We start from the raw sequence: 21,498 nt of genomic DNA, 5'->3' as shown, positions 1-21,498 counted from the left end.
ATAGGCGTTTCTAACAATGTAGGATAATTGGGACTCATATCCATATATAGCAATGTAAAGTAACTGGCAGTTATCCCCGTATACAACAATATAAGATAATTGACTGATTCTAAATGCTTACCTTGTTACATTTTTAAAATTGGGCAACTTCTTCTGCACATCCTTCCAAACTGTGTTAGCATTCCACACGATTGTCTCATACACCCATCTGCTTTATTGCAGGTCATTCTTCTGAACTATAGACAGTATTTCTCCATTTCCTTTTACTATTTACAGTGGCTTGCATGGTCTCATCTGTGATGTGGGTCTTTCTATACCTTACTCCCTCTATCAGTGGTTAACTTTATGTACTTTGCAGCTGGATTGAGTACTGTCCATTATTTAAAGCAATAATATGTCCATTAATGGAATTAACAGGTAATTCAGTACCATTATTCTAAGCTTTTTCTGATTGCTCCCTTAATTGTGCTAGAAAATAAAACAAAATTAACTCATTTAACACACTAAGAGCAAATTAAATCCCTCGGTGTGAACATTTGGCAATAAAACAAACTTCTGTTGTCTGTCTCTGTATGAATGCGCAGCCATTTTCAGTAACAAACTGTAACTATATCCAAGTAGAGTAAATCAAAATATGCCCGAAGAATCAGTTTAGTTCAGACCAGATTTTGTACTCATCTCTAGATTTTAGGTCATATTTTTACGACTCATAATAATATTGCAATAATTCAGTCAGCCTAACAGGAAGTAAAAATTAATTTGTTTTGCACTGCACTAATATAGAACATTTCAGTCTCAGTATTCAGTGATTGTAATAGCATCATTACCTCTCTTGTACTGCACAGCAAGGTGCTTGTTAAATCTAGGTTAACAATACTCTTCTGTGAAATTACACAGGCAAACGTGTCTGTCTCCTGCTACCTCTGCAGCCTCCTTGTATAGACGTTTCTAGCAATGTAGGATAATTGGGACTCATATCCATATATAGCAGTGTAAAGTAACTGGCAGTATACACAGACGTCAGTGCCCGATCGGGCTGTCGAGCACTCTGAAGTAAGGAGGTGCAAGTCACCCTCCAGGAAGCTGTCACGCTAGTTTGAATTTATAGTGTAACATGAGAACACTACATTGGACTTCCTGCGCATCTATAAACTTACTTTTCAATGTTTCTTAATATTAGGAGAAAGTGGATGATCCCACCAACTCTCTCATAGCATTAAAAATTAATTACCAGTATGTGGCGCTCTGTGGACGTATCCAAGAATGCACACCCAATACTTCTTTATAGCTGGCTTCAGTGTAACCCACAATTATATGCAATCAGCAGTAGAACTATAGTCTGCCACCTATGCATCACACGCCATAGGTACTATGCTGAGACTTGTAGGTGCAGTATGACTGCAGTCTTAGAGACTGGAGACTGGAGACTGTACCTAGAAGTATTAGCAGGATATTCTCTGCATAATGGGGAATTCAGATAAATTTAGGAAATTCCAATTTAGTATTTTTGGGCAATATAAAAACCAATAGATGATTCAGAATTTAAACAAAAATGAATATTTTTAAGTCTGCACTTCAGCAAAGCAATCTGCTAAAGCATATGCAAATACCATGGTTATGATTGAATAGTAGCACTTTAACAGAGAGTCACTTTAGCTGGCCTCTTTCACAACATTTCTATAGAACTGATGTTTAAGACTACACAATGGGAAGAAAGTGTCTTACTTGCTACTAGTGGTACTTCTTCAGACCGTCGTAAATAGAATGTGACCTTTTCCAAGTCAGACAAGGCAACCAGAGTGTCTTCCAACATAGCCTGCTCGTCCATCTAGAAGACATTAGCAAACAGAAAATATCACATAGAGGCTCAACAGGAGACTGGACTGAGTTGGATACTTACTTAATGTACCACAACTCAAAATGTATTTGCATGAATTGCAGTAGCACTACATGTGATGCAGTACCCTAAATGACTCAAGTTATATCATCAAATATACTGTGATATTGGTAAAAAGTCAATGCATATCATAATGTACTGACATTAAGATATGAAATATTCTAATGCTGCAATATCCCACTGATGTAAGTGATGAGAAAGCATGGAGCCATCAAATAGTTTAAAACAGATCTGTATACCAGTTGGAATATATGTTTCAATTGTTTGTAAAATGGATTAGAAAATGTAAAGGGCCTCATAGTAAACTTTGATCTCAGTCTTCACCTGCTGCTAGCTGCCCCTAAAGAATCACTTACTTTGTTCCACTTGTTGCTGTCTCAGTGTGTAAATTGTGAGAACCAATTATCTTGTCTGCTGGTTTCCTAAGGCACTCCCACCTTTTGGGGTGAACAAACTTTGTTTTGAGGGATTTATAATACATCATTGATGGGGAAGATATGAGGGTGGTGCAGGTGCAGCTCCGAGGAAATTCCTGTACTTTATCTTAGGCTGCTGCTACTGTTTTAGGCCTCAGCTGATGTATGATTACTGTAGCTATTTGTTAAATAAATATTTTGTTCTGCCATGCAAATCTACTTAAATAACAGTTATTCTTCGCATCCCTATTATATTGCCCAAGATTCATTGCTACAAAGTATACAAAGTGTTGCCTGTCAACCTTTTTGATGTTTAATGCTCACCCATGCTAAGTCTTCACACAACCTTCCAACTTTTTCATTGCATCTTATGTATAACCATTTATCAGCAGGGCACAGCCTCAAGATACAATGTACAATTGAAAATCTTGCTACACTCACATCTTCCCAAGGCCTTGACACCTCAAGCAATTGTAAAACAACCTAGCTGTATGACACATAGTCACTTACTGATACTCAGTTTGGTATGCAGGTTGTGCATGTTGACACTGTGCAAACAATCCTTACAATTCCAGTATCTTAAGACTACTTTCTGCTTATATTAGATGGCACATTGAGGGCACAATCCAACGGAGGAAAGTCTCTGTATTCAAGTACAGCTAGCAAAAGCATGTCTCCTCTGACAAGTTGTTCTTGCAGGATGACAAGTAGACCTGGGATGAGAGGGTTGTCCTGTGAGGAAAGATTAAGTAAAATGGGTCTATATTCCCTGGAGTTTAGAAGAATGACAGGTGATCTCATTGAAACATAAAAGATTCTGAGGGGCTTGACAGGTAGACGCTGAGAGGTTGTTTCCCCTGGCTGAAGAGTCTAGAACTAGGGGGCATAGTCGCAGGATAAGGGGTCAGCCATTTAAGACTAAGATGAGGAGGAATTTCTTCACTCAGAGGGTTGTGAATCTTTGGAATTCTCTACCCCAGGGGGCTGTGGATGCTGAGTCGTTCAGTATATTTAAGGCTGAGATAGATAGATTTTTGGGCTCCAGGGGAATCAAGGGATATAGGGATCGGGCGGGAAAGTGGAATTGAGGTTGAAGATCAGCAATGATCTTATTGAATGGCGGAGCAGACTGGAAGGGCCATATGGCCTACTCCTGCTCCTAATTCTTATGTTCTTATGATCTGTGGACCCACATATTTTGGTAACAGTGGGTCAGTGCCGCCCACCTAAAGTGCAAGCGGATCTCCCCCATATAATTTCTCTGGAACTCCTCCTTGTCCTAGTTTTCTAAGGACAAGAGGAATTCCAAAAGGAATGCCCATCCTAGCAATGCAGGCTGTTATAAATCACACTGAAAATCCCTTGAATAGTAGGTGGTGTAAAGCAAAAAATGAAAAGGCAAAGATCAGGAGGCCACTTCATTTGGAAATGTAGTTGTTTTATACAGTGATGCTGTTGCATTTTGAGAGCAAATGAAAGAAAATGCAGGGGAGGGAAACCACACCTTCAGTAACATAATTTTCCAGGGTTTAATGAGGCTTTCAAACTCCAGCAGTGTGCATTCCCTGCTCCCTCAGTGCTGCCCAGTAAGAAAATACCAGGCAGCACACTCCCAATGCACTTCTGGTGCTCAGACATGGTGCCCAGCTTTCTGACCTCCAGCACTTGCTTGGACCATGTGCATGGGAATGGAAAATATCCCCATATACGTTCTATTTATATATGTAATGTCATATATTATAAACTTTCCCAAAGCTCATCTAGTCCACTGTTAATCCTTATATATACACATGCCAGACATGCCCTTTACAGTCAGAGTTTTTTTTCTCTATCTTGATATACAGATATAACTGACTACAGGAAAGTACCTAGCATGTTTTTCCATTTTCAACTAGCAACATGTGACGCATTTCATTCTAAAAGACCTGCCAATTTGTGTAGCCTCTGTTTTTCTCTGCAAAGTTACATCTCAAGTAATGTCAATTATTATTTTTCTTGGCAAAAGAAGACACCTTCAATGGGCAATGCCAAATTGAGACTGGTGTTGACTTTCAGAAAATAAAACCCTTTACCCAATTTAAGCAGCCCATTAGGGATATTATAGCCTGGGAGTCTGTATGGGGTATGGGGATTGCTGAACTTTATGGAAAACAGCAATGCTGCTGGTTCACGTTCAGAAGAACATAAGAAATGGGAGCAGGAGTAGGGCATACAGTCCCTAGAGCCTGCTCCGCCATTCAGTAAGATCGTGGCTGATCTTCCACCTCAACTCCACTTTCCCGCCCCATCCCCATACTCCCTGATTCCCTTAGTGTCCAAATATCCATTGATCTCAATCTTGAATATACTCAACGATTGAGCATCCACAGCCCTCTGAGGTAGGGAATTCCAAAGATTCACAATCCTCTGAGTGAAGACATTTTTCCTCATCTCGATCCCAAATGGCCGACCTGTTATCTTGAAACTATGCTCCCTAGTTATAGACTCTCCAGCCAGGGGAAACAGCCTCTCAGCAGCCACCCTGTCAAGCCCTCTAAGAATTTTATATGTTTCAATGAGATCACCTCTCATTCTTCTAAACTCACTATAGCAATGATTTTCACTGTCATCAGATGCAAAGCAGCATTTGTGTTCCTCTACAAAACACAGTGTTTACTGTCATTGCTACAACAATATGCAAAACGATGCCTATGTGCTGAACTTGTGCCATTTTCTTTTTGCAGAATGGCTACAAGCCGGAAAGAAGGAAGCTGTTACAAATGCAATTGTCACACTCACGTCAGCATTCTGTGGCATCCACATCACTTTCAGCTAAGCACCAGCCCCGGCACATGCACTTTGGAAGTTATTACTGTGTTTGACAGGGCAACAAAGGCTGAATCGCTGAAGAAGGGGAAAAGTGGCTGGTGAAGAAGTTGCTGTGTGGAGGTACAGCAGGACCATGGGCACTGCTAGCTTGCTTTGTGATTCTAGTCTCACAGAGCCATGAATGAAGTTTAGAATACTTCACAAGCATGAACTGGTGAGCAACTCACTTGTATCATTGTATCATTGTATCATTCCATAAGACAATGCATCTGGTCTAGCTACACTTGTAGATTCCATGACCTGCTTGGGCACTGTCATGAAGCAAGAGTTCTCTGCTCAGCAGGCTTTCATCGAGCAGTATGCAACATCAATGGCAACTTCAGGGAGACTTCTGGCATGCGGTTGGCAGGCACATTTGGAACATCGCTCAGGAATGCTCCATTGATGATAGAGAGGTGTTGCAGTCCACAGTCGAAAATGTAACAAATACCATATCTGATGCGTTTGGAAATACATTGGAACACTCATGAAAGAAGGATTCACAGACTTTGTAGCAGTATTATGGTCTATACACTCAGACCAGAGACTGCAGTTAGGTCAAAGAGGAGGGATTTTGAAAACATGGAGAGAGATGGTAAGGTGGAGGGAAGTTGGTAGAGAATTCTAGTGGGCAGGTACTTAGTGGCTGAGTGAGTGGCAACCACGTGAAACATAGGGGCGAGAAGTCCGATATTTCAAGAGTGGGACTATAATACCGGAAGAGTTTATTCAAGTAGTGTGGGGTGACACCATGGAATGATTTGACATGCTGGGGCACAGGGACCTTGTGGAATTTGAAGTGACGGGTGTGTAGTCTAGATGAGGATGTGAGTTGCGACATTTGGATGATTTGAATCTTATGGAAGATTGATGTGGGGAAGCCAAGTAGAGGGGGATTGGAGACATCAAGCGTTGAGGTGATGAAAGCATGGACTCGGGTTTCAATGGCACAAGGGAAGAGAAAGGGGGAGAAGTGGCAACAAGGGGGAGGTGAACAAAATCAGCGCTAACAGAGCAAACGTGGGGAAGAACTTGATTTTGGGATTGAACAGGAGGCCAAGATTCTGCACTTCCTGACTCAGTTTGAGATGGTAGCTGGGGCGGTAGATGGACTAAAGGCTAAATTCTTGGAGGAGCTGGCAGCAGCAATAGGAGATGGCCTCACAGTTAATGCACAGATAACATGCCTGATAACTCAGAGCAAAGGAAACGCCTCCTCTAAAGATACAATAAGTGGTGAGTTTGTTTGAGAAGGAACAGTGATATAGTGATAGAAATACCTTCAAGCTTCTGGTATCCTGTTTTGAATTTCCTGACTGTCTGTCGGAGGCAGTCCCTGCTTCCAAATTGACTTTATTCTTTGAATTTTAGCGAATCTTAATTTTGAAACTTCCAATTCAGATATAAAGAAATGCTTATTCATAGAAACCAGTTCTGATCACCCTAAGCAACTAGCACTCCTGTAACCTGTTGAACACCCATAGGTGATGCAAAACATGAATAACTAGGGGTAATATTACAAAATTATGCTCGCAGTGTGGCGACTTGCCTGCCGGGAGCACATATTGGGAACTTGCGCACATGATCCACTTGATTTGTTGTCCAAATTTCTGTAATTTACCCTTACTGTTTTGTAATTTTTGCTGTAATCTATTTTACAGTTTTTAAAATTCATTCTTGGGATGTAGGCGGCACTGGCAAGGCCGGTATTTATTGCCCATTCCTAGCTGCGCTGGTAGTGGTTTGAAACAACTGAGTACCTTACAGGTTACCTGTGTCCTCTGGCACTGGGTATAGGCGCAGGCGCAAAGGGTCCACTGCCATGGAAACAAGCTGGCTTGTTAGGCATGCATAGGGTATGCCTCATGTGTCTGAGAGATCACCAGCCTGGATGGTACCCTGATTGATATTGCACAGATTCCCCGTGGTTGCTTGAAATGACACGGTGATGTAAAAGTTGAGTGCGGTTGTGAACTTACAACCACTGGCAGAGCTGTCTGGACAGGAGATCGTGGCCATAGGTTTTCACAGTTCCTCTATTGTGTCTTTGGTGAAGTGCACTCTTACAACACAGAGCTCCTCACTCAGGTCTGCATGGGAGCCGTGTGGCCTGGAAACTCATTGTGGAGGGCAGTAATATCTTCAAGGGTGCATCCCTCTCATATGCTGCCTTATACTTCTTTCTTTCATTCTCTCCTGTTGTTCCTCCTCCTCCATTATAACAGCAAATAAAGGAATAGCCATTTGGAATCCCGTATCTGTTCCCAGGCAAAAATATCCCTGGGGTCTCAATAGCCCACAAGCAGTCAGAGGCGGATTCAACACTGGCTTGGGGAGAAGCAAAACAAATAGAATCCAAAAACTCTTTCCCAGTTCCAGTAATCAATAGGCAAAGTTTCTGCATTCTTCAGGCTCAAAAGTTCCTGACGTCCACGAGACTCAGCTGATTCCAATAATGCGTATACCTTATAAATCCTATTCTAAGTTACCCCTCCTGCATTGCGCACATAACTTCTGGAAGTTCAGCACACCAGCACCATCAGTCCTCATTTTAATTTGTCTAAATGAGTTCTGTGGGGACTTAGCAGGCGAATAGTGGGAAGTGCCAATTTGCAATCGCAAACTTGGGAGCATTGATTTTGGGGCAGAAACCCTCATAGAAATAGCTTCTGTCCCAATTTGTAGACCAGTATATCGTGTTCTCCCAATTTTAGATCCCAGAAATGGTAAGACATTTTGGGACTGATAATTTTAATCATTTATCTAATTAATAATATAAACAGAACTGTGCTGAGGACCTGTGGAAGTGTAGTTATGCGTGTGATCTATTCCCCATTCATAATGCTGGTCATAACTCACTAAGAACTTTGAGGATTGCTGATGTGGAAAGTGGAAAATGTCTGAGGTATATTGTTGGACAGAATAGATAGAGCTTTACTTTACATCTCCGCATGTTTTACCTGCCCTGGGAGTGCCTGATGCTAATGTTACATAACCAAATTAGAAAGTGCTCCATTCCCAGGACCAATATCCCTCACCTTGATGAGCCCAATTTTTTTTATAAATGAGTGGTATCATAAAATGATGGCTAGAATAATTATGTAACATGTTTGTTCAGAATAACTGAGCAGGTAAGTGCAGATCTAAATATGACTCTGAAAACACTTGACATGTCCTAAAAACCTGAGGGTATCATAACATCCTTGGTAAGCAGAGTCACTGAACTAATTAAACATTGAAGACCTCTGGGATACAGAAGCAGAGCTGGGAAACTTTTTAAAGACAGGGTCACATTGCAAAACACTTCTGCCTTTAAATTAGAATATACTCTACTAAGTCCCTCAGCGAACAAATCACATGTGTTTAGTTTAATGTAGTGTCATGCATGTTGGTAGGGCAAACACAGAATACACATATCACTTGCAGGGAACAATACTGAAAGAGGTTGAGTGTCAAAAAGATTGTGGTGTTATTGTGCACAGATCACTAAAGGTTCATGACCAATGTGGAACTGTAGTTAAAGCTAACAAAGTATTGGGTTGTATTAATAGAACCATTCAGTATAAATCAAAGGACACTATTTTGACACTATACAGGTCACTGGTCAGACCATATCTAGAGCACTGATATGGTCTGACCAGTTTTGGTCCCCCAACATGATGGGTGATATAACGGCTATGGAAAAGGTGCAGAGGAGAGCTACAAGAATGATTCCTAGCTTAAAGAACATGAGCAACTCAGATTGGTTCAAGGACCTTTGGTCTATTTACTTTAGAGCAGAGTAGACTTAGAGATGACCTGATAAGAGGTCTATAAAATAATTAAAGAGCTGGATAGCGTCCCTATTGATAGAAGTGTGCCACCTGCCATATTGGTATAGGCAAAAAAAAAAGCCATCCAGGGCCCGCGCCTGAAACAAGCATTAGTCCCTTTGCATATTCAAATAAGAGGCCTAATGTTTGTTTGAGAACCCCTGCGCAAAATTGGCTTGCCCTGAATGTGATCTACACATTGCCTAACCAGCAGTCCTTAATGGGACTGCTGCAGGCCTCCACCAAAAAGGTAAGTTTAAAAAAAACTTACCTGAATATGGAACTGGGAGGTGCAGGAGTACTTCTCCCATCTCCACTGTGCTGTAAGTTCGATGTAACTCGATGTAACACTGTAGTCCTGCAGACCATTGCTGGCATCCCAGTCATCCCCCCTCCCGATCGCCTTCCCTGTCACTTTAAGCACATACCTGAGGCCACTGCCATTGACACAGCAGCCCGATATTCCAAGCATCTAGCTCAGCGAGCTGCCTGAGGACACCCAACAGGTGTCTGTAGCTCGCCAGTCTCATTTAGATGAGGTCTGAGGCCCAAAACCGGGTGCGCCTCACGCCTACCCATTCATCTGCAGGGATTGTTTCGTGCACCTAGTTTGTGCCAGCAAGCCAGTGCGAATGAATGTTTAGGCCAATTTGTTCAAGTAGAAAATTCTTTCTTTTTCTGTAGTGTTTTCTTTAAACTCAGAAGGCTAATAATGTGACACATAAATATCTGGGTTATTATTTTATGTTTTACTCGCAGAAATTTATCTGAAACATACATGAATTTGACAATCTGGCATGCATTATGCATGACACACTGTGATGTTAAGGTAAAAATACAATCTAGTTCTTGAAAATGTGTTAAATTGATTTACATTCTTGGATTTCCTACCTTGCAACAAACCTTTTTCTTGATTGTTCTCTCATGCCATAAATTTATAATTAAATCAAAAAATAAGACAGGATTTCATGTATTGTCTTGAGGAGTGAAAAAGGAAATATTTAAACAAAACAACCACTGAATGATTAATTGATTTCCTTTCATCATCGTGTTGTAGGTTGCACGAATACATGTCTTAAATACAAACAGCTATAAATGGTATAACTGCACAAACATGAGCACAAATAAGCAGATGGGATGGTGAAATGTCATTGCATCTCACATGGCTTTCTGCATGCCAATATTTATATCTGATAGTTCTACTCTTTGAAAATGTATTTATTCATGGCATGGGAGGAATAAAATCCATTGCCAAAGAAAGCAAGCCAGCATGTATCCATTTTTAAATTCTGACATGTGAACATTCACTTTGTGCATTCTGGGCGATTTAGATTCTACATGCATTATTTTTTGTCAATCAATGCTATTTACGAACTCCTTTTAGGTTTCTAAATGCTTTGGTGACACGGTAATCACAATTCCATTTTGAAATGGAAGCAATTCCTGTGGTTCAAGCATTTTGTACTTAGGACTGCAATTATTATTAAGCATACAAAGCTCTGTTTGAAATTATGACACATTTGCTTCGATGTTACAGTAATATTATATTCAGTTGACAGAACTATGCTGCTCTGAGATCAAACCCTATTCCAGTAAAGTGAACAAATTGGTGTAAGTAATAACAAAAAAAAATCTTGTGGGAAAAAACTGATTATTAGAACTCCTGTCAAAAATAGTTGTGCAAAGCACTTACAATTGGTAAAACTGACACTGGAAATCACTGGCATGTAGATACAGATCTTTCAGCTGATAACCATATAGCACTCACTAGTTGTGATAAGTTAAAAAAAAGAACCGGTGCAGAGTGGTTCAGCAGTCCCAGCTGAGATAGTTTTCCTTCTCATTACTTGCATTTGCAATCTTGATGTTTTACAAAAGAGGTTATGCAAATAACAGAAGTCCTCAAGGGCCCATTCCACATACAAGGGAGTTCAAAGGGGATGTCATTAAATTATTTGAACTGGTGCTGTAAATATTGCAAATTTTCTGTAACAGGTAAAATCACAGCCACCATTTCACAATAACATATTGATTATATCCTCTGTAACAAAAACAAAGCAGTTCTTCTTTGTTTTAGCTTTGTAGATATTCGTTTGATTCATTCAATAGTTCTAAGGAGATAACAAAACTGGCCACAGTTAGACTCTTGTCCCAAATTTAAATCAATATAAATGTTGCAAATTTTGTTAGCTATGTGCAAATCTTGAGAAAGGAGCCAAACTACTTTTGAACAAACAGAACTGTGTGATTTGAGTAGCTAAGTCTTCTACTGACATTTACTTCCACATGATCGATGTTATTCAAATAAAAGAAGTCTCAGTAACTGTTTTGGGGATCCTTACGGAGCTGTTGGAATCCCAGATTGAGTTTAGAACTTCCAATAGATATTGTTCAGATTAGCACAACTCCCACATTAAAAAGGAGTATACATCGCCCATATAAAGTTATATGTAAAGGAATAGCCTAACATTCCTAGAAATTACAAGATGGAAACAGTCTATTCAGCCCAATCAGTCTGTGTTGATATTTATCCTCCACATGAGCAGTTCTTCCAATCCCAAGTGCCCATCCTGTTCCCATTTCTTTTATCCCCCTATCCTTCAACCGCCTATCTAACCTATTCTGAAATGTTGACGTGGCCTATGCTTCAATCACAAACTCCAGTAGATTCTATCTACTCTGTCCCACCCTTTTAATTTTAAACACCTCTATCAAATTAATTATTCAAATTGTGGCCTTTTATTGTTTTCTTTTCAAGGAGTATGTATATAGAGTCATAGAGTCATAGAGTCATAGAGTTATAAAGCACGGATAGAGGCCCTTCGGCCCATCGTGTCCGCGCCGGCCATCAGCCCTGTCTACTCTAATCCCATATTCCAGCATTTGGTCCGTAGCCTATGTATATATGTATATACATACAAATATATATATGTTGCAAATTATGTGTAAAGCTGGAGGGAGGAACCAAACTACATTTGAATAAGCACAATTGTATTCGTATTATTGCTATTTATTCACTTGTTCATATTTTGTTAAATAAATATACTCAATTGTCTCGCAAGGCCTGATGTTGTAATGTTCTACCACTTAATGAAGATAGGAAATAGATTCTATGAAAGCAAAGAATAATTCCAGTAGCTAAAATAATTAATGGGCAGATTTTTCTGTTCATTATCCTGGGCACATTCCCAAAAGTTTACCTAGAAATCAACACTAATGAAAATGCAAAGATGTGTTCAAAGGCATAGGGAGTTGGGATGCTGAGTCAATTGGAGCTTTCAAGGCTGAGATAGATAGATTTTTGTTAGGTATGGGTATCAAGGGATATGGAGCAAAGGCAGAAAAATGGAGATGAGGTGCAGATCAGCCATGATCTAACTGAATGGCGGAGCAGGTCCAAGGGGGTGAATGGCCTACTCTTGTTCCTTATGTTCCTAATTAGAGCTACATCTAACACAATAGGTTCCACGAAATTCACTTTCAGCACAGGACAGTGGCAGGCTGTCCATGCCTATATATTTTTGATGTGGAGATGCCGGTGATGGACTGGGGTGGACAAATGTAAGGAATCTTACAACACCAGGTTATAGTCCAACAAATTTATTTTAAAATCACAAGCTTTCGGAGATTATCTCCTTCGTCAGATGATTGAATGAAAAGGTTCTCAAATCGCATATCTTATACGATGTTGGGACAGCATCACACCAATCAAAAGGTGTCGTTGTTATTCAAACAGGCCAGTCACGGAGAACAGCACGTCCCAGTACACTCGATATACATTGTGTCTTTTACACAGGCAGGCAGAAAGAAACTTAAAATGGCAGAGAGAGAGAGAGAGAGAATTTTAAAAAACATATATATTTTTGCTAACACAGGTGTTCCTTTTGCTGGCTAAACCATCCAGAGTATAACTTCAAAACTTCATGGCATATGAGATCTCTTCAAATCGGGACTTAAATATTTTATTCAGCAACTTTGTATGCAATGTCCTGATATCATGCCTGCAATCTATAATATATTCAGTTTTGAAACTGCAGGTGGTGTTGCTAAGCCAGATACTTCTTAAACAAATCATATCAATTAGATGGCTAACATAACTTAGTAGTAAATTCTGCATGCTGCAGCATCTTACCAGATTAGGAGAGAGCAGTGACTGGAAATTAAAGAGGATTCCTGCATTGGCAATTTGCTCCAACCACTTTCTACTGGACTCCTGTGTCTCGATTTCATATTCCCTGTTGGTGTCATACATCTGATGTAATGCAGCCAATAACTGTTCTGAAAAAGCACAAACCGTGGCCACGAGACTTTGGCAAAACACCATGTCTTGTCTGAGCTGAATCTCAGTATCTGAGGGTGAAAAAAACAAAACAATAGGGAAGAAAGAGAAGATAAACTGTAGATTATAAAATATCTGCCCAGATTTTTTCTTCTAAAAATAAATTCATGCTTTGATAGCCAGCTATGGTCCTTCATAAAGAATGTAAGTGTAAAAATTTTGAAAAATCAATGAACATAATGTAGCTATTACATCATATGATACTGTTAAATGATTCTACAATATGTGAGACTGTTCTAGAATATCCCAGGATGTTAATGTTGCAACAATGTTCTAAAGTGAAAGTTATTGCAAAAGCATGATTGATATACATAACTGGCAGAGTGTACAGTCAGCATGCTAATTGTTTCTTTTTGAAGTCAAAATGGCGATACTATACTTCTGTAATATGCAGAAGAATGACAGATGGAAAGATACATTTAATAAGTATAGAACTCCTCGTTGACATTAATAATTAGGGTCAATTGACCAAGATAGAACAACAGCAGGTCTTAATTAACCAAGCACTGAGAATGGTGTTGAATTGAAGACAGTAGGAGAATAGGATCCGGAAAACAGCAAACGAGTAAGCTTTATTGATGGAGGAATTTATTTGAATCAAGATGTTGTCAATGACCAACAAGAAAATTCTATCCTTGAATTAAAAATATTGACAATGCACAATCCTGATCTATTAGGACAAGAAGAGACTATTATGATTCTTGTTAAAGCAACACGTTGGCCCTGAATTTCCTCGGACTTTCTAATGCTGCACCGTTGTAACCTCATTGGAAGTGTGACGGCAACCCCAAGATTCAGGGCCGTTATCCGAAGTGTGTCTCACTTCAGATTGTTACACTTGCAAGTTTTGTTTTTGAATGATTAGCATCTTCATGAGGATAAATTAATCCACTGTAAATGTCAGACCTCTTGCAGAAATGTATTAATTACAGATTTATTTTGGGACATTCCATTATAAACTCTATGCATTCCCAATTCTTCCTTGCAAATGTAATAACAGCTTTGTTAGGGTAAAACATGGCTCAGGAATGAGTTCTCTTTGGTTAGATGCCAGTGGATATCAAACTAGACCAGCTTCCACTGGCACTAGATTGAAAGTAGATTGCCTTAGCAGTTAATTTTGAGAGTAGAGAAGTTTAGGGTCTCCAATGTATAAGTGTAAGATTCTCAAAATTCACAAATCCCCCAAAACTTGGAGAAAAACCCCAAAGAAAAGGACTTTGGACTCTTTTCTAACCATTTCAGGGTGATGAAATATTGGGCCTAACAGAGGGTGGTTCAAGGTTAAAAACCAAGATTTGGTATTTTAAAAAGGCCTGTTTGGGCTTGTAAAGGAAAAAAAAGGCTGCAACAGGAGTTGGGATCAACCTCCGTAATAGACGGTTTGAGTATTGGAGTTAATCAAACTGTCTGGGGAACTGTGTGACCTCACTCAGCCCCTACCAGACATTTACATTCAGACAATAGACCCGCGGAAGAGCAGTCCCCACCCAAATTAAAGGACCCATCCAAAACATGCATAAAACAAATCCAATCAGCCCACTCCATAGAAATCTCAGGCCCAGTCAGGAAACTCGAAACCTGAGCACAATGACTACAATCAAGCAAGAGCTCAACAACTCATGAAACCATCCCGAAACCACTTCACACATTTCATAAACAAGTTACTCTTAACGAGCCAGCCAAAATCTTACAATAAACCGGGTCAGATTAGGCCCGCAGATAAGGAGGCTTTAATTAGTATAATTGAAGGCCCATTTTCTCAAGAAGTTCAGTTCAGCCAGGAGTTCGACAGCTCGGGAGACAACAGTTCAACAAGGCGAGGGGGCAACAGAAAGCAGTTCGACAGAGGAGGTCAGCAGCTCTAGAAGCAGGCCGACACACAAGAAGAAACCAGAGCAACAGCCCCAGTGACCATCGGACACCTCGCGGCAACAAGGGCCTTACGAAACAACCAACCGAATATTACCACCAACCAACCGGGTAATATTGGGCCACCGCGACCAAAGAGAACCAACTCGGGAGAAAACCGAAGATCCGCAAAGTTTCCACTCTACAATCTATTCCTGACTTACCCCTGGGTGAGTTTTCTACTCAAAAGACTCTAAATCCTATCACTTTACGAAGAAAAGTGGGTACTCACCCGATAGATCCAAGACGCACCCTACTGTATCAGTGGACTCGCGAAGACTGACCAGCTACGCAGTTGAAGTCCTCTACCGCGTCCTGGGTACGGCAGACACCAACCAACACATACAGCAAACCCCAAAATCGCGAACCAGCTCAACTGTCAAGGATTCATTTGGTGAGCATTATCCCTGGTCCTTTAGAGCCCAACTTAGCTAGTGAAGTGGGATTGGGAGGGGTGAGGTATCTTTCTACTGTAATTTCCCTCGTGTGTACCGAAGTGTTCCCCATTTTATTAGAGTGTTACGATTGTTGTGTTGTATTTCCTCTCTTGAATAAAGATCAAAGTTTCTTGCACCAAAACCAGTTGTCTGCTGCACTTTTGTCACAACCCCCAAATAAGTCCAAGGTCTGGAACCAAGGGAGTGGGAGCGATTCGAACCGCTCAGAAGTCAGAGGTGAAGCTGACACACACCACCACCCCCTACATAAGTTAGATGCCTTGAAGGACTACTAGTAGTGATAACTTTAGAATGGACAGCTTTTGAATAGCATTAGATATTCTAAGGTACTTAGGCAGAATACTGTGAGAACACTGGTAGTGGAATTAACATTAAACAAAACTGTAGGATTTAAGTAAGATGACGAATAAAAATCAGTGACTAGGCTGTGGATATCAGCTAGAGATCGGGACCAGCAATGGGTTACATAGAATTTACAGCACCGAAACAGGCCATTCGGCCCAACTGGTCTATGCCTTACTTCATCTCCCCCTATCAACATATCCTTTCATTAATTTCTCCCAGATAGTGCCTCTGCTATCTCTTCGAGTATGCGTGAATGCAATCCATCCGGATTCGGGGTGTTAACCTCCCTAAGTTTGGCTAGTTTATCATTTTTCTCCCTCCTTTCTATCTTAAATGTCTTGATATCCTTTTTGATCTGTTCTTCTAATATCATGTCCACCTTGTTAGTTTCTCTGGTAAAAACTGAGGCAAAGTAACTATTCAATATTTCTGCCATTTCATTGTCATTACCTGTGAGTTCATCTCATGCATCCCTATATGTTTTTTAGTGGAATTTATTTCTCCTGAACTCTATTGATCACTTTTTAAAATATTTCCCACTGCTGTTTTATCTCTTTGTCAATATTTTTTTCCAGTTTACCTTCCCCAGTTCCATCCTCATCCCCTCATAATCAGCGTTCTCCCCAATCTATTACTTTAGTCTTTGTCTTACATCTCTCTCAACCATTATCTTAAACTTTATAATGTTGTGATCATCATTGTCTAGAAGCTCCCTTAAGCTTACTTCTCTTATCTGCACTGGTTCAGTTCCCATTACTAGATATAGCATTGCTTCCTGTCTTGTTGAGCTTCTTATGTACTGGGTAAGAAAGGAGTCCTGTACACACTGTAAAAACTCCATTCTACTTTCCCCTTTCACTACCTCTTCTTGTCACTTTATTTGGGGGTAGCTGAAATCTCCCCAGATTATTCCATGCTTTTTATTCATTTCATAGATTTGCCTACATAGTTCTTCCTCCACTTCCCTTCCACTATTCAGTGGTCCGTAGAATAGCCCTATTAGCATGATCGATCCCTTCTTATCCTTTATCTCAATCCATATGGATTCTGTTTCTATCTTAATGTTTCTCTACTGTCATTATGTTATCTCTAATTATTCCACCCGCTTCTTCCTTCCCTATCCTTTCTAAATACGTTATATCCTGCAATATATACCTGCCAACCCTGTTCTTTATGCAGCCATGTTTCAGTTATCCCTACTCTAACTCATTCCTCTCTGCGAATGTTTGCCTCCCGTTCTCCCATTTTCTTTCAGTTGCTGTGTACATTGCTATACGGGCAATTTAATGTGTTTTTATTAATCGTTCCTCTCACTTTATTTTTAACAGATATTTTATACTTGTGTTCTATAACTTTATCTGATCCCTGACTGTTTGTGTTATCCTTATTCCTTTCCTTGGTCTGACCTTTACTCTCATCTCTTATTGCTTTTATCTTCAGGCTACTGTTATTTCTACCAGATCCCTCTGCCGTCTTACTGTTTGTAAAGGAAACAGTGAAATGATATAAGAATTGGCTCTGACATTGTCCTTAGTTTACTTGAATCAGTTCAGAATGATAAATCTTAGACAGATTCTCATTAATTGTTGCTCTTCACGATCCTATAAACAGTAATGTGTCCTATAAGTCTAATTTATTTGCCTCTTAACAAAAGATTGCAATCCAGTTGTTTATTTTGTCAGCTTTTTATCTTCTGCAAAGTTATTAATATTAATTCCAACTTTGTTATGCACAACTTTAATTATTCTCATCAGGCAACTATGTGCTTGCCACTGCAATTAGAATGGTGAAGACACTGGATTAAAGATTTCCTATTGAAATATCTAAATAAATCAATTCTTTATTATATGCATTGTTTTTTGCTGATATAACATAACACCAAGGCAATTATTAAGAAACAGTATGTGTTCTTAAGATTGTTTTTGGTCCTGCTTGGCAGCTCAGGGACATAGTTCACTAGAGGGCTCTTTATCCTGCTGGTTGGGAGTTATGATGGATCTGGCCAAATCGCACAATTTGCCAGGGAGACATGAGGGAAGCTGTGGACTCATGCTGTGTCTCTGCAGGTTTTTAAGCTTCTCTGATGAGGCATGTACAACAACCACATTACTTGTACCACAGCTTGGACACACTTTTGTTATAAATCCCACTCTTTTTTTTGTATTTGCAATTGGTTTTCCTCATGATTTCCTCAAAACATAACAATGAGAAAGCACAGCAACAATGAAAAGGCTTCCATACTTTTATTTAGGTTTTCTCACTTATATACATACAGGAATTTTAAAACCTATGGCTGTGTTACAATAGTCATAACATACAGCTAACTCTCCAATTAGTTGACTCTATCCAATCCTTTACTTTGCTGGGTTTCTTTTGACACTTATTTTCTCTGATATCTGTGTTTCTTTTTTTCTTCTTTGTTTCTCCTGTTTTATTTCTCATTACTGTTTCTTTTTCTTTCCCTTCTGCTGTTTCTTTCCTTGTTGCTTTCATTCTCTCCTCCTGCTGTTTAATACCAATGTCCAATATAATTCCCACTATGCCTCTTCTGTCCCTTTTGTATGTTTGCCAATCTCCTTTCCTGTCACTCTTTCCTGCCTGTTCCACTCTTACCCCTATTTGTTTTAGGTCTTGATCCTCCCTTAATGATGTGTTTCTCTCCCATCCCTCTCCTATTCATGCTCAATTTGCCTACATAAATACCTGCTCATATTATGTAAGCAGTATGTCAGGGAGACAAGCACCATTCGACCAAACCCTGAAGGTTCACAAAGCTACAGTGACAAGATCAAATGCATATCAGCACTGCTGCAACAGACAGCTACTGCAATAAAAAAAATACCATTCATCAGAGCCAGCTCCATGGGGCATCCGTAAACCATAATGCAAGATGCACTCCCTATCAGACTATATCTCTGTTTTATTGTCTATGCCACTATACTGTATACAACACAAATAACATATGAATGTATTACTGTTTTTTGTAACTGAGAATAATTGAAATAAAAAAATCAATACAATTTTGCTCACTCCTGCTCTCACAATTAGTGTCAGGGAATGTTAAAATTGGTTAGCCATGTGGTGAAGGATAGAATACTAGAAACATAGAAAATAGGAGCAAGAATAGGCCATTCAGCCCTTCGGGCCTGTTCCGCCATTCAAAATGATCATGGCTGATCATCTAACTCAGTACCCTGTTCCCGCTTTTACCCCATATCCCTTGATCCCTTTAGCATTAAGAAATATATCTATCTCCTTCTTGAATACATCTAATGACTTGGCCTCCACTGCCTTCTGTGGTAGAGAATTCCACAGTTTCACCACCCTCTGAGTGAAGAAATTTCTCCTCATCTCAGTTCTAAATGGCATACCCCGTATCCTGAGACTCTGACCCCTGGTTCTGGACTCCCCAGCCATTGGGAACATCCTCCCTGCATCTAGTCTGTCTAGTCCTGCTAGAATTTTATATGTTTCGATGAGATCACTTCTCATTCTTCTAAACTCTGGTGAATATAGGCCTAGTCGACCCAATCTCTCCTCATACGTCAGTCCTGCCATTCCAGGAATCAGTCTGGTAAACCTTCGTTGCATTCCCTCCATGGCAAGGACATCCTTCCTCAGATAAGGAGACCAAACTGCACACAATACTCCAGATGTGATCTCACCAAGGCCCTGTACAACTGCAGTAAGACATCTCTGTTCCTGTATTCAAATCCTGTTGCAATGAACGCCAATACACCATTCGCCTTCCTAACTGCTTGTTGCACCTGAATGCTTGCTTTCAGCGACTGGTGTACAAGGTCACCCAGGTCTCGTTGCACCTCCCCCTTTTCCCAATCTATCACCATTCCGATAATAATCTGTCTTTCTGTTTTTACAACCAAAGTGGATAACCTCACATTTATCCACGTTATACTGCATCTGCCATGTTCTTGCCCACTCACCCAACTTGTCTAAATCACATTGGAGCCTCTTTGCATCCTCCTCACAGCTCACATTCCACCTCAGCTTTGTGTCGTCTGCAAACTTGGAAATGTTACATTTAGTTCCCTCATCCAAATCATTGATATATATTGTGAATAGCTGGGGCCCAAGCACTGATCCCTGCGGTACCCCACTAGTCACTGCCTGCCACCCGGAAAAAGACCCGTTTATTCCTACTCTCTGTTTCCTGTCTGTCAACCAATTCTCAATCCATGCCAGTATATTCCCCCCAATCCCATGTGCTTTAATTTTGCACACTAACCTCTTGTGTGGGACCTTATCAAAAGCCTTCTGAAAATCCAAGCACACCACATCCACTGGTTTGCCCCTATCTATTCTACTAGTTACATCCTCAAAAAACTCCAGTAGATTTGTTAAGCATGATTTTCCTTTCATAAACCCATGCTGACTTTGTCCAATCCCGTTAATGCCTTCCAAGTGTTCTGTTATCACACCCTTTATAATAGACTCTAGCATTTTCCCCACTACTGATGTAAGGCTTACTGGTCTGTAATTCCCTGTTTTTTCTCTCCCTCCTTTTTTAAATAGTGGGGTTACATTTGCCACCCTCCAATCTGTAGGAACTGTTCCAGAGTCTATAGAATTTTGGAAGATGATCACCAATGCATCCACTATTTCCAGGGCCACTTCCTTTAGTACTCTGGGATGTAGATTATCAGGCCCTGGGGATTTGTCAGCCTTTAGCCTCATTAATTTCCCTAGCACTATTTTTTTACTAATACTGATTTCCTTCAGTTCCTCCCTCTCACTAAACCCTTGGTTCCCTAACATTTCCAGGAGGTTATTTGTGTCCTCCTTTGTGAAGACAGAACCAAAGTATGTGTTTAATTGTTCTGCCATTTCTTTGTTCCCCATTATAATTTCCCCCATTTCTGACTGTAAGGGACCTACATTTGTCTTCACTAATCTTATTCTCTTGACATATTATAGAAGCTTTTACAGTCAGTTTTTATGTTCCCTGCTAGTTTACTCTCAGAGCCGAAGAGCATGGTCTTTAGTTGTGTAAGGATTTTGGATATTGGGTCAAACCCCATTTTACTCTTTTGAACTACTGGACGGTTCAACATAAAGGGTTAACCAGTCCCTTTAAGGATTTGGACATTCATTTGGATAATACATTTACAGTACATTTGAAAGCAAGAGTTAACTGGCACTGGACAGTAGAGTATAAATGCACAATTGCAAAACAGCAAAGTGCAGACTGTGTAAAATGGACACCTGGACATCAGTTTAACACTGCAGAAGGAATACAGTACAGGCTGCGCTTTCAATGACAACTGATAAGGAGAAGCTTCCAGAAGGTTTTCAACGTCAACAACAACTATAAAGGAAAAAGAACTGATAGGACATCTGGCTTCACGTAGAGAGGGGGGAATATAAGGGGTTCATAAGGTCTGTAAGTGGTCCAACCAGCCAGCCTCTTAATGCTATCGACAAACCGGGCCTTCTCGTAACTTGGTTCACACCT

At 40.2% G+C, this 21,498-nt stretch overlaps 1 protein-coding gene across 5 annotated transcripts in view; it reads right to left on the bottom strand.

The window, feature by feature from the left end:
- prex2 (phosphatidylinositol-3,4,5-trisphosphate-dependent Rac exchange factor 2) overlaps positions 1-21,498 on the bottom strand; it is a 428,462-nt gene that overhangs the window by 116,530 nt on the left and 290,434 nt on the right. For 4 of the 5 annotated variants that reach the window (XM_067980312.1, XM_067980313.1, XM_067980315.1 and 1 more), the window contains 2 exons: positions 13,105-13,322; positions 1,726-1,828 (listed from right to left, as the gene is read on the bottom strand). In XM_067980312.1, coding sequence (XP_067836413.1) covers positions 1,726-1,828; positions 13,105-13,322 — 321 coding nt within the window. Of the gene's footprint in view, positions 1-1,725; positions 1,829-12,567; positions 12,784-13,104; positions 13,323-21,498 lie in introns of those variants that run through there. The other variant, XM_067980316.1, reaches the window with a different exon arrangement.

This window comes from Heptranchias perlo, chromosome 3 (assembly GCF_035084215.1).
Source record: "Heptranchias perlo isolate sHepPer1 chromosome 3, sHepPer1.hap1, whole genome shotgun sequence".
Lineage (NCBI taxonomy): Eukaryota > Metazoa > Chordata > Chondrichthyes > Hexanchiformes > Hexanchidae > Heptranchias > Heptranchias perlo.
The sequence above is the reverse complement of the archived record's forward strand: the minus strand, read 5'-3'. Positions and strand labels throughout refer to the sequence as shown.